The sequence below is a fragment of the Chanodichthys erythropterus genome, chromosome 10, assembly GCF_024489055.1.
Source record: "Chanodichthys erythropterus isolate Z2021 chromosome 10, ASM2448905v1, whole genome shotgun sequence".
Lineage (NCBI taxonomy): Eukaryota > Metazoa > Chordata > Actinopteri > Cypriniformes > Xenocyprididae > Chanodichthys > Chanodichthys erythropterus.
This window is the reverse complement of record NC_090230.1, coordinates 38,253,888-38,275,757: the sequence shown is the minus strand read 5'-3', so window position 1 is coordinate 38,275,757 and position 21,870 is coordinate 38,253,888. Positions and strand designations below refer to the sequence as shown.

Below are 21,870 nucleotides of genomic sequence, written 5' to 3'. Positions count from 1 at the left end.
GTAATGTGAAATTTCTCATTACACCAGACATTTCTCTTTCCTGTGCTGATGTACTATTGAATCAGGAAAAATATTAACCAATAGGCTTTAGTTACATAATGGCCATGAACATTAATATTTGCTAATGCTAGTCAAAACTCAAAAGTAGGGGGAGGTACATTCTCATTCTAGGGAGCATCTGATTGGACAAAATGAGTGAGTGCAGGATGAGTCATCAATATTTTTGATCCTTTTCAAGAAGAGAAATTAAAAATGTGTATATATCTGCAAAAAAAATAAAAAATAGATGTGTGTACACTAGCATAGGCAGCCTCAAAGCCTAAAAAACATGAACTAAAAGCCATAATTTCAGTGGAACTTTAAAAAAAGTGTTTTACAGCCAGATGCCAAAGAACAACACTTAAAGGCATAAGTCCCAAAAATGAAAATTATCCTATAATTTAGAGGATTTAAAAGACATTCTAGTTGTATATGACTTTTTTCTTTCAGCCAAACACAAGTTATATTAAAAAAATATTCTGGCTCTTCCAAGCTTTATAATGGGAGTGAATGGTACCATTTTTTTTTTTTTTGGAAGCCCAAAGAAGCTCATCCATCATAAAAGAAAAGTAATCCATACGGCTCCAGGGGGTTAATAAAGGCCTTCTGAAGCGAAGCGATGCAGTTTTGTAAGAAAAATATCCATAATTATAACTTTATAAACTGTAATCACTAGCTTCCGGGGCGGTCGACTTGGGTGTAGGAGCAGCGTAAGCTTAGGTGAGAGTAGACGTCTCTCAGGTTCAGACAAAGAGGGCTGGGCAACAAACTCAAGCTCCTCTGACATTTCTCTTTAAAAATTCTCGTTTTCGACTTCTGTTTTTCGACTTCGTGACTGGTGTTTTGTTTTGCACAATCCTCTGTGCTTCCGTGTTTATCAATACGTCATGCGTTGGGTTACAGGTCACTATTTGACCAGAACTAGACTCGCGTATGGGCGTTACCGGAAGCCAGTTATTATAGTTTATAAAGTTATAAATATGGATATTTTTCTTACAAAAATTCATCACTTTGCTTCAGAAAGACTTTAATAACCAACTTGAGCTGTATTGATTACTTTTATGATGGATGGAAAACTTTTTTTTGGGCTTCCAAAAAAAAAAAAAAAAAATGGTACCATTCACTCCCATTATAAAGCTTGGAAGAGGATATTTTTTTATCTAATTCTGATTGTGTTTGGCTGAAAGAAGAAAGATATTTACACCTTGGATGGCTTGAGTAAATTATGGGACAATTTTCATTTTTGGGTGAACTATCTATCCCTTTAGGTTCTTTAAAGACGGTTTTATTCTCTAACATATACCATATACTGCAAATAGTTCTTGATAAAAATAGCACTGTTTTTTTGTAGCACCTAAGGTTCTGCAAAAAAAAAAACATGCAGCAGCATGAATTTTTTAGGTTTTGAGTCAAAACAAAAAACAAAAAAACTAAGATTTTTTTAGAAAGAGTGATACATTTATTCAGCAAAGATGCAATAAATTGATCAAAAGTGACAGTAAAGACATTTGCAATGTTATAAAAGATTTCAGTTTCACATAAATGCTGTTCTTTTGAACTTTCTATTTCTATTCTATTCCTGAAGGAAAAAACTATCACGTTTTCCACAAAAATATTAAGCAGCACCAATGTTTTCAGCATTGATAATAATAATAAATGTTTCTTGAGCAGCAAATCTGTATATTAGAATGATTTCTGAAGGATCACGTGACACCGAAGACTGGAGTAATGATGCTGAAAATTCAGCTTTGCCATCACAGGAGTAAGTAAATTTTTTAATATACGTTAAAATAGAAAGCAATTATTTTAAACTGTAATAATATTTGACAATATTACTGCTTTTATTGTATTTATGCAGTCTTAGTGAGCATAAGATACTTCTTTAAAAACCATTAAAAGATCTTACAAACCCTCAAATATATTATTCCATAAATTTATACAAATTACAACCTAAAACATAGGTTTATGCCCATGCAACCCATATGCAGAAAGGTTCAAAGTTATTATTCAGTGTACCTCCTATAGCTTTAGAATAATAGAGTCTGGTGACCCTCAGTCAGTGGTCAGCTTAACTGCAAGGAGAATCTTCACAGGATTCATTTATCTGTGCAGATAAAAGCGAACCTTGACTTTGACTGCAACATTTTAAGTCAGTCTGTGTTTGAAGAACTTAACATTCAAGATAGCGATGAAGGTAACAATATTCTGCCTGATGTGCTGCGAGACTAATAACAGGCCGAGCTAATAAAGGCCACAGAGGTCAACATGCTCTCATACCTTAGTGGGATGAGAGGGGGCGAGAGGTCGCCCGGCGCAGGGGCAAACTGTTTCACTTTTTGACTAAAGGGCGTCAAACATTCAGCAGGTCAGAAAGGAGGGCGAGAGGTTGCGACCTCTGGGTTCAGATTCCGTGCACACCGGGGTTCAAAGGTCAGCACAGGCATGTGAGGTGCCCGGGGGAGTGATGTCCCCTCCTCATCCCGCTCACCTCACTCACCTCCCAAAGGGTTATCAGAACAGAAGCCTCAATACACTCTAAATCTTCCCCTCCACCAGAAAATAACTCTGCGTGATGCCCTTGAGGTGATAGATGATGTTGTTCCTCAAAAATATTGGTGATGGATTGATGTTTTTTCTTTCTCTCCTGCAGTCCGGCTCACGAACGACAGCTCGAATCATTCCTGCCCATGAATCTTTTTGACACCAGTGCAGATCAAACTGCGGTCTGTGTCTCCTCCTGAAACCATTTCTGCTCCATCAGGATCCAGCTAGACTGCGTAATCCTTCATCAGAGAGACTAAACACTGCCAAGGCACCTCGGAGACATATATTACGTGTGACGGGGTAAAAGAACAGCGCTGTAAACTTTGGTAAAAAATACAGACTGGGTTAAATCATGTTATGTATTGAATCGTGCATGTTTTACATTACCCTTTAAGATGAAAGAACATTTGTCATTTTTTTTTCAAATACAAATCGTCAAAATCGGTGTAGCTACCTGACAGCTGACAGGAAACACATCATAGCAGGACATTGATCTGACAGCTGGGAAAAACAACACTAAAGGCTCATGCACACCATGGATGATAACTTTAAAGATATAGTTTAAAAAAAAAAAAAAACATTCTAAATTTAAAAGAATAGCAGAGTCGACACTACAACTATAAAAATAATGGCGCAGAGGACCTATATTTTTGGAATTACTTTCAGAACGTTTTTTCCAGCTGATGAAAGATAAAAACATTGACAGCCAATCAGAATCCATCCTGCTTTTAAGTGTGTGAGCATTTAAATTCGGCATAATACCGAAGTTGCGATAGTCTTTTCTTCCCTATTGTGATGTACTGTATATCCGAGTGATATCTTTGTTATCTCAAATGAGAAAACAACAAATTTAGGCAGGGCGGGGCTTGATTTTGTCTATCGGGAATTGACTAGATGGTTGTGGTTTTGCTATTGGTCGATCTCATGTGAGTGACAGGTTGTCACGCCCTCATGCCAGTAAATATCATCAGAGAAGAGATGTCGCTGCAAGAGGGAGGGAAAGTTTTTTGATTAAAGATTACATGAATTATAAAAAATATTAATGATGCACGGATAAACCATGTATAATAAATACTGAAATGTTCCAAAAAAAACAAGAATTGTCCATTTTGATTTCATGGTAACTTTGAAGTGGCAGCACACGCTTATAATAAACAGAACATTATCATCCATTGGTGTGCTATAGTTGTTTTTCTTGGTGTGAATGGGCCTTAAAGGCACAATATGTAAGTTTTGCCACTAGAGGTCGCTTATTCAAAACAATATCAAAGACGCAGTTTAATGACGCTGTGAATGAGCATGGAATCATGGGAGTTGTCGTCTTCACCTCCAAAGCCAATGGAAATTTCAAGCGGAAATCATGTTCATGGATGAGCTAATGTATTAAAGTTTTATTAACGTTACTGTGGTATGAAGCATGCAGGGCCAGTGGAGTGAATGCTAATAAGTAGGGGTGCGATCTTTTGAGATTAAAATGTGTCTTGCGAAATTGCCACGACGGAGTGTGAGGGTGAAATTAGTATAAAATATGCCACCGCTACATTTACATTATGCCTCCACTGTCGTTTTGCTTTTTATAGAAATAAAAACCATTTAATCCATTTGGATTACTTCAATCTCTTCCAGAGCTGCAGCACTGTACGTAGTGGAGCAGGAGGAATCAGAGTTCACTGATCAAGTGACGAAAATAAGTGACAAGATGACTGACAAGACCACGGCAGAGGATTCGCTGCACAACAGAGCCTAAGTGTCTCACAAATGTCTTATCTGGTAGAATGCGCGCTCAGCACCGCCGCTATGCATTCATGGAGTACGATCGATCGCGAAATATTAAAACACAATTTCAATACCCCTCTCTTTTCTTCAAGCTCTGTATCATGCTTGAAGAAAAATTTGGTCTCTATTTGCACTATGAATATAGAGAGATTACTTTGATTATGGTTGCACTTACTGTTTGCACTTGAGACTAAGAGAAAACTGTGTTATTAGTTTTTATTTATACAGTTTTTATTATGGTCAATTTGTGGAAAGGAGTTCAGTTAGGAGGTCAAAAGTTCTCCTATGAAATCTTACAGGAGAGAAGCCAGTCAGTTGAGTTTGTGGCAAAACCTTTTACAGTGCTTGAGTATTGTTGTCTTTTACTGCATATGATAATTCATACTCAGAAAGTAGAACTGGAATGATATTCATTACAAGATGATTAGTTATTTCAAATGCACCTGCAGACTATTTTTCATTGAGGATTTCTTAAAAATACTGTGCAAAAATCTCGTCTCGTCTAATTCTCGTGAACTCAATCTCGTGTCTTGTCTTGTGAGGTACCAGTCTCATCACACCCCTACTAATAAGACAAAAACCTGAGCGACACACCATTTGTGTGTCCCATGGATTAGCTCCGGAGCTTTTATTATGCTTATTCGTTTTGTTAGTTATGTTTAGTTTTATGATTAATGTTACGTTTCATGGGTCTCATTAATGAAACATTGGTAAATATACGAGTAAATATGTGAGTGATTTGCGTGTAAAGAGACCTTCCCGAAAACTCTTCTCCTGATTCACAAATACTTCACAAACGTCAGAAGTGATAGTGAAATGTGTGTGTGTGTGTGTGTTAATGAATTTCAATCAGTCGTAAATGGGACGCGCGTGCGCGCTCATTCTCAATTACCATAAATCCCGCCCATTAAATCCGACTGACAACTATATATGGGCATCATATTATTACACCAAACGAAGGATTTTGGCCATTTTATAGGAAACAATTTCCATAACAATTAAGGGGCCATTAGTTTGCCCAACCGTATTGAAATCAATTCATTATTTGATTAAAGTGCTCCGTTTGCAGATGCTATTACTGGCTCTCACAATAAAAGTAAAAAGAAAAAACGTATGTAATTACTATATATAATATTTTTTTTCAAAATGCTGTGTAAATATGTATCTTACTAAGGTGAATTAAAATGCAGCCTTATTAATGAGCAAAACGTTCAGATGTTAAACGCACTATTTACGTGTGGCTGGGAGCAGGTGTAGATTTCTTTCATACCTAACATTTGGAAAATACTAATATTTTAATGAATCCGAAAATTTACGCCAGAACCACTTTACCCACGATTTACACAAAAATTCGTTCTGCTCGTGTCTCATGAATGAGACCCCATGTTTGCTGGTTCCCACCTCCTTTGTTACAGACAGTTAAGTTTGATCACTTAAAATCACATTATTTTGTTTTTTTTATTCTAATGAAATAGTCACAAGTGCTGAATTACAACTTATACAGGTCACTTTATTTGACAAATTAAAATTGTGGGGTAACGCAGCACTGTTTTACTTGGTCAAAACAATTATACTAAAAATACATTTCAGTGTGATCAAATTTATTTTATTACTCTACTTGTTCCACACTGCAGTAAGCTAGATCGATATTAGAATAGGCCTATCCCAGGTCTATTAATAAAACCTGGATGACTTGTGTTACTAAATGGCATTCAATTAATTTTATAATATATTGTATGGTGGAGAAAATGCTGTATTACTGTTACTACAAATAAATCTCTTTCTAGTTATGCTAGCCACTTGATAAAATAGTGTTTTCTGATTTACTTTTTTGGTAAAAACATTTTGCTCGCAGTAAATCAAGAAAACAATAGATTCAAACAATAAGACTAACCGTGTTGAGCTATATAACAATGATTAGTTTTCTGTCGATAAAGGTATCCAAACAGTTGCTCATCTGTCTAATAAACACATAACATTTGTAAAGCATCTTTGGTGTGTCCATGATTTTTAAAGAAGTAGAACCGAAAATCGAGGGTAACGTGGACATGACAGGCGACGCAATGACACGGTCAATGTCCTGGTTAAATTTGTGGATTTTAAGTACAAAAGTCAACAATTTTTGGGATATTTTAATCCAAAAATCTTACATATTGTGCTTTTAAATGCGAAGTAAAATCAGGGTCCTGAGAGATCAATAGTAATCATATTTGTTATTAGATCACCTTTAATATAAAAAATATAGTGAACATCTCTTCATCATCTGAGAGAGACAATCCGACACAAACAAGCTTCTTCTCGGTTCAGAGCTGAGTCAAGGCTAGAGCTAATGTGAAAAGCAAAGGCCAGACTGAACAATTTACGAATTCTGAACAAGGACAGACAAAATCAATGCTGTGGCAGCCCTGCACATCATCTGTGGCTCTGCGGTCTGTTCGCATATATCAAACTCCAGAGGTCCACTTCCCTCGTTCACCTGTCTCACTCCCTCACCACCTCTCAGATCATCTCGGAGAGAGAGATTTGACCAGGGGATCTTACTTTATACATCACTCATATTTTTAGCCTACGGGTTCATTTCCATGTTGCCTAAATAATTGCCAAAACAATTTAATAGGCCAGCACCACTATATTATCCTATGTAATTTCATCAAGAGCAATTATTACAAAGGACATAACATGCTACACATGCAAAACTTTGAAAGCAGTGGCTGTGGTGTGTTAAAATTATAGTTGGAGCAACAACGACCTCAAGTGGGGAAGAGTATAAAAAACAAGCTAGAATTGACTTCCTTTTGCTACTTCCTCAAAAAAGTAAATTAAATTATAGATAAATGAACATGTTCCTCAACTTTCGATGTTGTCAGTTTTGCATGTGTTGGTGCACAATTTGTGGCTTTGTTGCAATCTTTTGTTTGGAAAGAATTTGAGAAGCTAAACCCTGAAAATTAATGTTATTAAAACCACCTGAATTGCAAGTCCAAAATCACAACATTCTGTGGTGGAAATAACTTTGATATCTATGGTAAATAACGGTGGCGAAATTACATTGTAAGCTTTTTGGATAAAACAGCAGATTCATGTCTTTCTATGGCTAATTTTATAGCTAGCATTTGATTTATCCTAATGTTTCCACACTTTTTGTGTAACTTGACAAAATGTACATCTTAACTGTAAAATAAAAGATTCGATACAAAGATAACATTTACCTTCTTCACTCCTCACTTGTTTCACATTTCATTTTGGGATCTTCATCGTTGTATCCTTGATAACCAAGTATACTAACTTTTGAAAACCCTCGAGGCAAATTGTTGGTCGCCTGAGGTAAACGACATCACATCTGAGACAGTCGCAATTTTTTTAACTGATTTCCTCACAATAAATACTGAAATGGTTTTGTTTATTTATGGGTTTAAACAGTTTAAACGCAGTAAGCTTCATATTTTTATGAAAAATATTTAATAAAAGTCTGACCTCTGAGATAAAAGTGTCTGTAGAACAGGAGTATTTTTATTTTACTGACTGGTATTAATTAGTTTTTTAAATTAATTTATAATATATTATACTTTCTCTTGTCACCTCTAAAATAGCTTTCATAAATACATAAATTAAATGTAAGTTAATTAAATTAAATATTTTATATTTTACCCTAAATCCAGAAGGGGGCGCTAACAGATGAAAAATGCACTGAACTGTCAACAACACTACCAAACTGTGAGACTCAACAACCTATAAAGAAAAGGCACAATTACCACAAACACCTCTCTGTCCTCTTTCACACTTAAACAGGAAACTGACTTTCAGCATCAGCTGTTTTTGTCGGTGACCTGTCAAGTTAGTGTCAAGACCAGAGATTACACACATTTCAAGTAGAAGGTCAAAACCTGCACGTTCAGGAAACTGAGAAAGTCTTTAGCCACTGAGCATAAGAAAAGCACTTTAAGTCCACGGTCAAAAATAGAGCTGCTGGATGCAACTACTGACTTGCAAAAAACAAAAACAAAAAAAAAGAGTCAAAGGCAATCAAGTACCATGTTACTGCATTAAGGACATGCTATGGTACCAGTATTCCAATTTTTTTGGACATTTACCATGATAATATCTTGTTTTTGGTACTTTTAAGTTATTTGGAATATAAAAGTAAAAACCATGATATATGAGTATTGTAAAAATTTAGCACCATGTATATGTCAAAATACCATGGTTTATATATCAGTACTTTTTGTAGGCTAAATTCACTCTCAAACTTTGTTCTCACTTGTCATTATCTGATTAAAAACACAACTGAAATCATGAAAGGGCTGACCACCTCTGCCACGTGTCCTCCTGTCCCCTGCTGATGGCACGTGGACGGCACGTTTGTTTTTGTGAAGGAACGTTGTAGGTATTTGCAGCTCATTAGCAGGCAGGGACGGGGCACCTAGAGAGTGACGGCCACTGCCGCTATTGGATTATGGGAGGGATTTTCAACTTGCATTAATCTGTGAGGCCACAGACAGTCCAATAGCCACTCAATCCAGCACTCTCTGTATGTGGGAGCTCACGTACCCATTCACATATGCACTTCTGTGATAAAAGTGTGTGAAATCGCAAGGACGGGACACAGACTTGGAAAATGAACCTCTTCTGCTTCACTCTGGTAAGCGAAAGTTTCTTCGTTTACTCATTTATATACACTGACAGCAGGATATTGACTCAGTTTTTATCAGGAGTGATTCATCAACTATTCCAGAAGATGAGAGGTTGACATCTCATGATCTGAATTGATTCACGCCGACACTGTATGCTATATCAGACTGAACTGATTATTTGCATCTCTGCTGGTAAAAGAACAAGATTAGATCATTGATTCCACCGCTGTTGGTTTAACTTGAATGCTACTGTACTGCAGTGGCTTAGTATATTCAACAGACTTTTATACTATAAACCAATATTTCCCAGAAAAAGTTGTTAAAATGCTCATTTTAGATGTAGATATCATGATAGAGTCTTAAGTCAAGAGAAAGTGGGATAGATTTGGCTGGGATTTGGCATGTATGGAAACGTTGAGCGGTGGTAAGGATTACCGTGAGACAGAGAGCTCCTTACAGCAGATCACGGATCAGCAGAGAGGAAAATGTCCTATTCATGGATCAGGAATACTACAGCACCTCTGAAGGTCCTGAGCTGACACTGCATCCCCTGAATCCAGATACTTCCATCCAACAGCCTGCAGCTCCTGAACATGTGTGAGAGGAGAATCTGGACAATCCATACTTTATTTTCATAGAGTGCAGATCTAAAAATCATAGAGCAAGACTTTTAGCCACACATGTGCCGCACGAATATTATTTAGTTGCTAATAATAATAATAATTTAAAAAAAAGTAAATATATATTACAATTTACAATGTATAAAAAGTGGAGTATAAAAGTGAGCCGTTCTGAGCCATATATGCAGTGGGAAAGAACATTATAGTAAAAACCATTATTAATTTAACAATGAATTCATCAATACTTATATTAATAGTCAGATAATTATATTAGATATATATATTAAATTATATTATATTATATTATCATATGTGTATATTATGTATATTGTTTAGGCTATATAAAATAAAATAAAATAAAATGCTGTCAGATGCAGGGCGACATTCAATTCAGTCACATTCTAACGTCCATACGTCCATTTTGTCACGCAGTGAAAAATACATCGAGGAGCAAAGAGGAAACTGTCAACGCGCCGACAGACACAACAGAGCAGGTTTCTTTTTATATGAAAGAGTCTCATCTTTTAAATTCGATCAATTTTACTAATTCAAACAATAGCCTAATTTAAATGTGGTTTTGGCGCTCTTTAAAGGTGCTATCTTTTCGTCGACTGAGAAACCATAAGACCGTTTTTTAAATGAGCGCATGCGTAAGAACCCCCCTCCTTCACAGCGCATTTCGAGGGAATGCCTCACAAAACTCGTGCACGAGTATTAGAATACGAGACGAGTGTTTACAATAGACTGTAAAAAGGTGTTTACGAGTGTCGTGTTAGTGGATTCATTATGTCGGACTCACCGCAGGTAACTCATAATCTGCAGTTGTTACTCCTGTCTCCTGACAAAAACATTGCATGTGGCGCCTGTAGAGTGTGGAAAGTTACTGGAGAGTGCAGCCGTGCACATCACTCACAAGGAATTTCATAGCAGTGATTGACAAGCCAAAGGGCCAATCGTTTACGCGATGATTGCGTAAACGACTGGCATCCAAAACGGGAAAGAGCTTTGTGACTGACTTCAAATAGCATTGACACAAAACCTGAGGTACATATTTAAAAACTGCAGAAAGCTACAGAAAAAATAAGCAAATTGATCACTGCAATTCACAGAAACAGCTGGACTCCAGGCAAAGAAACATGTTTTGCAGTTATCATTTTGTGTCAAATTGTTGGATTTTGAGGTAACATCATACCGTATATATTGTTTTGTTATATATTATGTTGACAAATCATCAATTAAATATTTTCCATCTTATATAACTGGGTGTTTTTCAATAAACAACACTGACAAAAACTATACTATAAAACTAATACATATGTTTTAGGGCTGGACAATATGACAATTTAATATTGATATAAGTGATTAATCGGATTTAAACCTACCTATATTGTAGTTATATAAAATATTCACAGGCAGATTTGCTTTATGTGTTTTTTTCCCGGCGTCGAAATCAGGCACATAATAAATGTCAGGAAACATGACTCCTGGCTGCATGTCAATATCCATGTATTAGGTTTATTTGACAAGTTGTAAGGAACACATTCAATTCCAACCTTTAGTGTAATAGTTTGTTTTACTCGCGTTTTCGCAGTTTCTCCTATTAAATCCAGTCATGCAGCAGGTTCTTTTGCCACTCAGTCCAGCTGAGGGAGCGCGCTTTCGGCGGGAAAGTGACATCGATGCATACCCTCTATTCCTTTCAGTGCACCTAATAAATAGTCTTTTATCAGTTAGTAAAGACAATTTCAAGTAATATTGCAAAAATGTATAAAACAAAACATCCTCTCTAGCACCTTTAATGTAGCGTGACAGATCTGTGTCGCCTCAGTTCAAGCGGCACGTGAACCGATAATCTCTTACTCTTTACTATTAGAAACAGCATGAAATAAACATGAATGAAAATCAAAAGGAATGTTGAAAAAAACAGTACAACTTACAGCAATACATGTTTCACGTAATCGCTCAGTGTTTTCAACCGTGGCAGCAATATCACGTGACGTAACGTCACATTTACCTCAGGAAAGCCATGCCCACAAACTCCATAGTTTTATTTTTAAAGCACTATATTACATATTCATATTTTTACTCTTATTAAAAAGTTATTAGAATGTTATTACTGTAAAAAATGCATTATATGCAATTTTATACAAATTTGTTGTTAATATTATATAGTAATGTACCAGCTGACTGGGTTCTTAGAGATTTTTTTCTTTGAGAAATATTATGTACTGTACCATATTAAATATATCCAAGTGAACTGATATTGAATATAATTGAAAATAAATCTAAGATTTGCAAGCTTATGAATTGAAAATCTGTGTCAATGACCAACCTTAAAAACACTGTACTGTACCAATTAATCTGGGGTGCGTTTCCTGAAAGCATCGTTTTGGAGGTATTTCCACTCCGGTTACTACCGTGGTTCATGTTCATGTAGCTAAAAGCAAAAGCTCTTAAAGGTGCCCTAGAACTTTTTAAAAAAAGATGTAATATAAGTCTAAGGTGTCTCCTGAATGTGTCTGTGAAGTTTCAGCTCAAAATACCCCATAGATTTTTTTTAATTCATTTTTTTAACTGCCTATTTTAAGGCATATTTAGAAACGAGCCGATTTCAGGTTGCGGCCCCTTTAAATCGCGCGGTCTCCGCCCCCTCCCGAGCTCTCGACTCTATCACAGCATAAACAAAGTTTACAAACCTAATATAACCCTCAAAATGGATCTTTACAAAGTGTTCGTCATGCAGCCTGAATGCATGCGTCGGATTGTGTGAGTATTGTATTTATCTGGGTGTTTACATTTGATTCTGAATGAGTTTGAGGCTATGCTCTGTGGCTAACGGCTAATGCTACACTGTTGGAGAGATTTATAAAGAATGAAGTTGTGTTTATGAATTATACAGACTGCAAGTGTTTAATAATGAAAACAGCGATGACTCTTGTTTCCGTGAATAAAGTAAGAAACTATGGTAACTTTAACCACATTTAACAGTAAGTTACATTAGCAACATGCTAACGAAACATTTAGAAAGACAATTTACAAATATCAGTAAAAATATCATGTTATCATGGATCATGTCAGTAATTATTGCTCCATCTGCCATTTTTCGCTGTTATCCTTGCTTGCTTACCTAGTCTGCCCTAGTGTTATACCTCAATCATGGGCTGGCATTATGCAAATATTGGGGGCGTATACCCCGACTGTTACGTAACAGTCGGTGTTATGTTGAGATTCATCTGTTTTCTGGAGGTCTTTTAAACAAATGAGATTTATATAAGGAGGAAACAATGGAGTTTGAAACTCACTGTATGTCTTTTCCATGTACTGAACTCTTGTTATTTAACTATGCCAATATAAATTAAATTTTTAATTCTAGGGCACCTTTTATCTCTTAAATGTCTTTTTTTTTTTTTTTTGGTCCAGGATGGCTCTACGGACAGTCTGTACGAACCAGCCCAGATTGGCCTGAACTGTCAAGACTCATTGCCCAGAAGGCTACCCAGCCCAAACTGTGCGAAAAACATGGGCGTGTGGAGTGGATCCGAGCCCTGCATCGCCATGGTGGGTTCATCCGCACATTCCTACAAACGCAAGGGGATTCACATGGAATTTCATGAGATTCTAAACTGCACTTTGAATGTGACATTGAGGACAATATTAATAAGCAAAAGTGCTGCCACCTGTATAACCGCTGATTAATCTGTGAGTGACGTGTGTGGGGAACAGCAGGTCACACTCATTAGGAAATTACCAAAATCCCAAAATCCTGACGAGATGTCGCATGAGCTGATGCACCCTTGATGTATCATATATGATTATCTGATATAAATATCTGAATCAAAATGAAGACAGACACTAAATATGTTTTTGTCTCTCATTTCAGAAGCTTTCAGAGACTCACACAAGGAAGACTCAGGAAAATAAGTCTTCGGAAAAGGTGAAGAGAAAGTAAGTTCTGGATCTATTGGTCTGTTAATGATACTTCAAGACCTGTGAAATGTTTCTTTTTTATTTATTGAAAAAATAGTATATCATTTATAGAAAATTAAAACAGTTTCCACAATTGTGGGAAGTTTAATTACATAAAGTAATACAATTAATATGAATGCATTTCTCAGAACTATACCTTTTATGGGAAGTATAACATTAACATCTCTTCTCTGCAATAGTTACAGTCAGTGTGGCCAGGGCCGCCATTAGATCATGACATGCCGTATGCTGCGTTTTATGAGAGAATGAGAGAGCTGGATTAGGATTATATTAATTGAGACCAGTGTGTGGGATTTAGTTACTGTTCTAACCCAACTGTTAAAAACCAATGCCAGACTTGTCCCTGCTACAGCATCGCATACTGGTCGTGATCTGCCTTTAAAGTAGTTTTGACCAGAATAAGTAATGTAATACACAATAAAAACTTAAAACTGAATATTGAATAGCACCAGTGTTGGGGAAAGTTACTTTTAAAAGTAATGCATTACAATACCGCTAACTAATTCCTTTACTTAGTTACTTTTTATGGAAAGTAATGCATTACATTACTCACCTAAGCTGTCACAAATGTAATATTTTTCTAAAGTCATTTTTGCTTATTAGTATGGTTGAATTGGATCATCGATGGTCAGCAGCAAAGACATTGGTTAATAAAGTGAGATTAAATACATAAAGTATATTTGTTTAATTTAATATATTTGATAATTGCAGGTTTGTGCAATATTCTGAGATTGCATTTCACCGTTTTTATTCATTTTGAGGAATACTGACTCTTTTTGTGCAAGTGAGCTGAGTAAATGTTCACATTTAGTCTAGAACTACAATAACCGTCATGTTCACACACAACACATCTGCGCTTACTCTTGATTCCTCTCAACATGGGGACAGGAGAGCTGTCAGTCAATAAATGGGAAAACAAAGTAACAAGTTTTACTTATTTGAAAAAGTAACAGATATTTTGTTGTAAATTTAAAAGTAATGCGTTACTTTACTAGTTACTTGAAAAAGTAATCTGATTATGTAACGCAAGTTACTTGTAATGCGTTACCCAATATCACTGAATAAAAAAAATGAGAAAACGGACAAAGTGATTCAGACGGTTTTGTTCAACCCGATCTGAGAGGGTCATCGACAAAACAGACATCGATTTGCTAGTTGTGATTGTATATGTAGTCGATAGAAAAATACTGATCATAGCCATTTTAGCCTGATCATTAAACTCTGTTTATCCTGAGATATATCTAACTGCAGAACCGCAACTGGATACTATTGTTATGTTTTTTTTTTGTTTTTTTACTGACAAGTAAAAAAAAAAAAAATGTCTCCAAAAGATTCAAATTGAATCGTCAACTTATTTAGGCCATTTGGCTGTCTGTATGAGCAATTCATGCGAATGAACCGACTCAAACAGTCATTAATTCATGAAACAAACATCGATTTGCTAGTTCTATTTCTAAGTAGCTGACAGAAAATAAGAATCATAGCTATTTAACACTGTTTATCTGACAAGCGCTTGTAGTGTCACTGTCTTCTTGAGCTCTGAAAACTACAGCACCAGACGATTCGATGATTTATTGACTTGAATTGGCGAGTTCAGTTGCTAAAAAGTGTATCCTGTTGCGAATTGCCAAAAAGTATAGTATAGTAGAGTTATTTTGGTGTCTGCTGTTTTTTCCCGATGGCAGCCTTTCAAACATCAATTTTTGTGGCTATATGAGTTACGATTATATACACTGACTTTAAAACTTGTAAGGGATTTGATCAAAATGTAAGTTTGGGATTTGAACTCGGGCTTCTCACAAGCACTCTGAATGAAACTGAAGGCTAATACAACAAAGTTTTCTAAACTGACAATAACATCGACTTATCAATAAAATAAATGTATAAAAATGTATTGATTGGGTGACTTATATGTTTATACACTTACTTATTAATCATATTCATTTTCTTATTCACATGACAGGTCCCAAAAACTATCGACATCTGAAGATGAGACTACAGGTTTGTCTATTGTTTTAAATGTATACCCAGAATTCCTTGCTGATGTTACTCACAGTTCATTATGAACTTCAGTATAATCTAACTTTAACCACAGGCTAAATACTACAGTACTAATAATACCGCTTGTCATAGAACAAAGTGTCATAGAGTTTAAAGGTCTGTCAAATTCATAATCCAAGGGTCATTTATTTCATCCAGAACTTCATCTGTCTCGACCCATAGCATTAAGCTTTATCTTTGTCTAAATTTTTTGCTTTGTTTCAGGATTAAGGATTGCACTTAGGGAAAAAAATGAACTGATTTTTGCATTTGACCCACTGAATTCCAACAAAGCTCTTATGCCTTATATTTTTGAGCACTGTTACCCAAATGCCGGCCCTGCTGACCTACTTGGCAGTGGCGTCTTTCCATAACACTATTTCATTTGCCTTCCATGTTTTGCTCTTAAAATAACCTGTTATTGTCTCTGACAGATCATACAGAGTCTGATGCCCACTGGCCTTCCACCAGGAAAAAAGATGGATTTGTACACGGCAAGAACCATATGAACACAGGTAACAGGTCTAAAGAGGCTGCAGTGTGTGTGTGTCTGTGTGTGTGATTGTTAGCCGAGGAAGTGGGGTGGGCTAGGGGTCAGAGAAAGTCGTGTGTGTCAAACAGTCTTAGTGGATTAGATCAGTGACGACACAAAGCAATTCCAAAAGCCCATGTGAAACAGAGGATTTGATTTGGGCTCAGGCTGATTCACTGACAGTCAGATAAAATGTGATCAGGGTCACACTCTCTTCCCCAGACTTTCCAAGTTTTCATCTAAATCTAAAGTCTGAATTGTCATAAATCCGGGGCTTGAGCTAAATTGTTCTGTTTTTAATCTAGAGATGGTCAAAGATCACCACCTGTCAAAACTCACCAGAGAAGAGAAAGAGGAGCGGGGGAATTCAGAGAAAACTGTTAAAAATCCTTCTGTCCAGGTAAATCACAGCAGCAACACAGGAAAAATATCCTACAATCTCACTTTCATGTGACAAAAACATCAAACACCATCAAATATTCATTTTAGAGTGGCATCCAGAAACTGTGCCTCTGGATAATACAGGATAAACTTCTCTGTGATTAAATTCTCCATTACATTAATGCAATTCATTCATCTGTGTAATAATGCACTTTTATCATTCTTTCAATGTCAGACCTGAGATTTTTTACACTGAGACAATATCCCTCTCAAATTTATTCAGCATTGGTGTTTTTATTCACAGGGTGTGAATTTCGAAGCCTGGAATCCCAATAGAGAAAACTCTGAAGGCAGACAGCAAGACTTGGTGAGTTTCTTCTCTGTCGACTGCTTTAAACTTTGAACTTTTTAATAGTTATTGCACTTTTAATGTAATTTTTATTTTTACTGCCTTCACTTATGGTTCAGCCCAGAATTTTCACATTTTCCATTCTAATTCTGAGAAAAAATTGAAAAAATTATGCATAATATATTTAAGCATGAAATAAAGCTTAAAGTACTGCATTTTCCCCCCCTGAGAATTAAAGGGTTAGTTCACCCAAAAATGAAAATTCTGTCATTAATTACTCACCCTCATGTCGTTCTACACCCGTAAGACCTTTGTTCATCTTCGGAACACAAATTAAGATATTGTTGATGAAATCCAATGGTTCAGTGAGGGCTGTATTGAGAGCAAAGCCATTGAAACTTTGTCTGGCTATCACCAGACCAAGCTCAATTTAAAATTGAACATTGGTCTGGGGAGTTTGCTTTGTATTTCCTATTGCTGAAGAGGCGTGATCAATGAGCATTATTCACGCAATTGGATAGTCCTTCAACCAATCAGATCAACGATCCGGGTGACGTACTTTTGCAGAGCGATGCGAAAACTCCAGACAGGTTTAGTTTGTATTGGTTTGTAGCATTGATCAGTGGTTTGCATAAGCAGCAATGACATCGAGCGATTTTTGCAGGTTGTGCAAAAAAACATGAAAGTGAGTGGTATTTACACCCAGTCGAGCGATTTGTTTGCTAACTAAAGAAGTCAATTAGCATCGTTGAGAGGTTAAAAGGAATTGGATTGACGGTTGTGTGAGAGACGTCATTGTGTTATACCTGCCCAGAGCCACAGAAAGAGCTCTGTACCCGCCAATAGCGAGCAAGGTGGATAAGCCAGTCTGTGATTGGTTCCTGCAAAAGTGTAACATATGCAGCAGAAATGAATGTACGGGTTTCCAGACTGAGTTGCCGGGCGAAATCAAATCGCCGGCAGATCAGGCTGGGTTTACCCAGTCTAATTGAAACTCTCAAGGTCCATAAAGGTACTAAAAACATATTTGAAACAGTTCATGTGAGTTCAGTGCTTCTATCTTAATATTATAACGCGACAAGAATACTTTTTGTGCGGCAAAAAAAAAAAGAAAAAAAAAGACTTTTCAACAATATCTATATGGGCCGATTTCAAAACACTGCTTCATGAAGCTTCTGAGCTTTATGAATCTTTTGTTTCATATTAGTGATTCGGATCTCCTATCAAACACTTAAAGGGTTAGTTCACCCAAAAATGAAAATTCTGTCATTTATTATGTCACTTCCTCTGTCAAGATCCATAAAGGTACTAAAAACATATTTAAATCAGTTCATGTGAGTACAGTGGTTCAATATTAATATTATAAAGTGACGAGAATACTTTTGGTGTGGCAAAAAAACAAAATAACGACTCATTTAGTGATGACCGATTTCAAAACACTGCTTCAGGAAGATTCGGAGCATAAATGAATCAGTGTATCGAATCATGAATCGGATTGCGGGTCAAACCGCCAAACTGCTGAAATCACGTGACTTTGGCGCTCCGAACTGCTGATTCAACACACAGATTCACAATGCTCCGAAGCTTCCTGAAGCAGTGTTTTGAAATCGGTCATCACTAAATAAGTCGTTATTTTGTTTTTTTGCCACACCAAAAATATTCTCATCACTTTATAACATTAATATTGAACCACTGTACTCACATGAACTGATTTAAATATGTTTTAGTACCTTTATGGATCTTGACAGAGGAAGTGACATTGCTCCCTATGGAGGCCTCACGGAGCCATCGGATTTCAACTAAAATATTTTAATTTGTATTCCGAAGATTAATGAAGGTGTTACGGGTGTGAAATGACATGAGGGTAAGTAATTTTTGGGTGAACTAACCCTTTAAACTGCTGAAATCACGTGACTTTGGCGCTCTGATTCACTGATTCGATTTGTAAAACTCTGAAGCAGTGTTTTGAAATCGGCCCATATACAGTAGATATCATTGAAAATTTGTTATCTTGTTTTTTGCAAAAGGTATTCTTGTCGCTTTATAATATTAAGATAGAAGCACTGAACTCACATGAGCTGTTTCAAATATGTTTTTAGTACCTTTATGGATCTTGAGAGTTTCAATGGCTTTGCTCTCTATGGAGGCCTCATTGAGCCATTGGATTTCATCAACAATATCTTAATTTGTGTCCTGAATATGAACGAAAGTCTCACGGGAGTAGAACGACATGAGTGTGAGTAATAAATTACATTTTTGGGTGAACTAACCCTTTAAGTCAAATTAAGCAAAATCTTATAGATGCACCAATAATAAAATTACGCACAATAAGATAAGGTACTAAATTTTTATTTTATGGCAGTAAACTTATCAATTAAATTAATTAAAAATAAAACACTAAAACTATATACATTTAAAAAAAAAGTGGCTGTTATAAAATGTTTCTATTTTTTAATTAATTAAAATTAAAATCTAAAATTCATTTTAAATGCAACATTTAGGATGAATTTAAAGGGTTAGTTCACCCCAAAATGAAAGTTCTGTCACTCCTCATGTCGTTCCAAATTCATAAGACTCTTTTTTTTAAGATCCTTTCTTGTAAGATCTTTTTGATCAAATCTGAGAGATGTCTTTTCCTCCATTGACTGGCTTTGCAACTACCACTTTGACGCTTCAAAAAGTTCACAAAGCGATCAGAAAACTAATCCATATGAATAGAGTGGTTTAGTCCAAATCTCTTTTTATGATGAACAGATTTAATTTAGGCTTTCACTCAAATATCAACATTGATCAGCGAACCAGAACCTGAATGACACATGAGAACAAACCTCTTCCAGAAGCTCAAACATGCTGCTTAACACATGAAAATGAACCTCATCAGTTACACAATACGTTTGAGGGAATAACATTATCAGGGAAAAACCTTTTCATACATTAGCAAAACGTTCTTATACTTTTGTTAGCTTGGAAGAAAGAAAAACGTTTTTCATAGAAAATCTCATAGGTCAGATTGTGAGGAACTCAAATGACATGTCAATGTAAGAAGAATGTACATCTGTGAAAGGATTTTAATAAGGTCAGAGCCTCAGGGTAGAGCGTTAGTATTTCCCAGAAGCCCCAGCAGTTCGTGGAATCTCATGTGTGTTGATCTTGAGGCAGAGTAAGCGAGGTCAACTGTACAGAGCATCTCTGATCTCCCTCACATGCTGTAATTTCCCAATGCCACTTTATTTCAGACCAGGAGGTCAGATGGAGAGGACGAGACGCAAGGCACGCTGAAGAAAATCCAGAAACTGGTAGGAGTGAAAAAGGGGGGTCAAAGTGTCACGGAGGAATCAAGGAACAACACAGAGCCTGGTGGTGAGAAACCTAAAGTATTTTTTTATTCGAGCAAAATAATAATACAAAAGCTGCATAATCTATATTACTTCCTTTAGGTCATTTGACAGAATCCAATGGCAAAGACCACAGTCCTGTCATAACCTGCATCAGCCTGACCAAAAAAGCTGAGAAGAAGCCCACACGACAATCCCAGCAGCCCCTGCAGGAGAAGGATGTGGATACAACAGAATCGGAGGGCTCCTGGAGTCCATGGCTCTTTCAGGATTACTGGAGTACCGTGGCGTATTCTCCAGCGTGGGACACGTCCACACACACCTGCCACAGGTCAACAGCTGAACAGGTCATGTACAACTTCAACTTCACCCTCCCCAGAGACACAGACTGGGATAAATACGAGGAGCTTTTTCACCGATTAGACCCCTACAAACGAGACCAGCAAGCCAGATGGATCACCCACTCCGTCATGGACCTGGACATGCCAGACCCCCTGGTGAGATACTGATCAGAAGTGCACTTCCTGTTGAAAAGACACACAAGAACAGCATGCTATGCTGGTGTTTCAGATGTGCTTCAGGGAGAGGTGATAAAGCTACAAAAATATGCAAAACAGGGAGTTGACTGTGTTTATTAACTAAGGCATACCAATTTATTTAGGCAAAAATGTTTTTTTTTATTAATATCTGATCCGCAATGGAATTTGTGGTGCATACTGCTTAAAAGACAATTTTTTTGTTTGTTTTGTGATCGATTTTTAATAGTAATTGCCAAAGTTAAATAAAATAAATGAAAAAATATATATAAAATTGCTTTTATATTACTTATATATAAAATGTTACAACCTATTTCTGTTTCGAATAAATGCTGTCTATATATATATATATATATATATATATATATATATATATATATATATATATATATATATATATATAATTGGCAAGTAACACATTGAATTAAAAATTACATTTTTAAAGTAGAAAGACTGAAATAGTATTTTCTTTGTTTTATTTTTCAAACAATTTCATTTAGTGTCACATATTTTATGCATAAAATAATATATAGTTTTAATGTAATATATACTACTGTTCAAAAGTTTAGTGTAAGTTTAAAAAAATAAAATAATTCATCAAGGATGCATTACATTGATCAAAAGGGACATTGCAGACATTTAAAATATTACAAACTATTTCTATTTCAAATAAATAATGTCTATTCATCATAAAATCTTGAAAAAAAAATGTATCATAGTTTCCACAAAAATATGAAGCAGTACAACATTGATTTAAAAGTGTATCTTGAGCAGCAAATCAGCATATTAAAATGATTTCTGAAGGATCATGTGACACTGAAGACTGGAGTAATGATGCTGAAAATTCAGTTTTGCATCACAGGAATAAATTATATTTTAACATATAATAAAATAGAAAACAGTTCTTTTAAATTGTAATAATATTTTTCACTATTACTGTTTTTACTGTATTTTGATCAAATAAATAAATTAAACTTTCAGTTACAATGATTTCTTATACAGATAACATGCAAATTACATCACAATAACTTTAATTCCGCGTTGTGCTCTAAAACGCTGGTGACGTTAATGAGGACACTTTAAAGTCACCGATTAGAGAT

The 21,870-nt window shown here is 35.9% G+C and overlaps 1 protein-coding gene across 1 annotated transcript; it reads left to right on the top strand.

Moving 5' to 3' along the window:
* Window positions 1–8,896: 8,896 nt before the first annotated feature.
* Window positions 8,897–20,771, top strand: LOC137029524 (uncharacterized). Its single transcript, XM_067399129.1, has 9 exons — window positions 8,897–8,998; window positions 13,031–13,168; window positions 13,491–13,555; window positions 15,561–15,598; window positions 16,072–16,152; window positions 16,475–16,569; window positions 16,855–16,917; window positions 20,136–20,259; window positions 20,337–20,771. Exons 1-9 carry the CDS (start codon window positions 8,975–8,977, stop codon window positions 20,741–20,743), a joined length of 1,035 nt encoding a protein of 344 aa, XP_067255230.1. The 5' UTR covers window positions 8,897–8,974; the 3' UTR covers window positions 20,744–20,771.
* Window positions 20,772–21,870: the final 1,099 nt, after the last annotated feature.

What these genes read in the sequence shown, in the direction of transcription:
- LOC137029524 (XM_067399129.1), top strand. Translation starts at nt 8,975, where the DNA reads ATGAACCTCTTCTGCTTCACTCTG. An exon ending in CCGAGCCCTGCATCGCCATG is followed by an intron (nt 13,169 to 13,490) that starts GTGGGTTCATCC and finishes CTCTCATTTCAG; the next exon opens with AAGCTTTCAGAGACTCACAC. An exon ending in AAGGCAGACAGCAAGACTTG is followed by an intron (nt 16,918 to 20,135) that starts GTGAGTTTCTTC and finishes ACTTTATTTCAG; the next exon opens with ACCAGGAGGTCAGATGGAGA.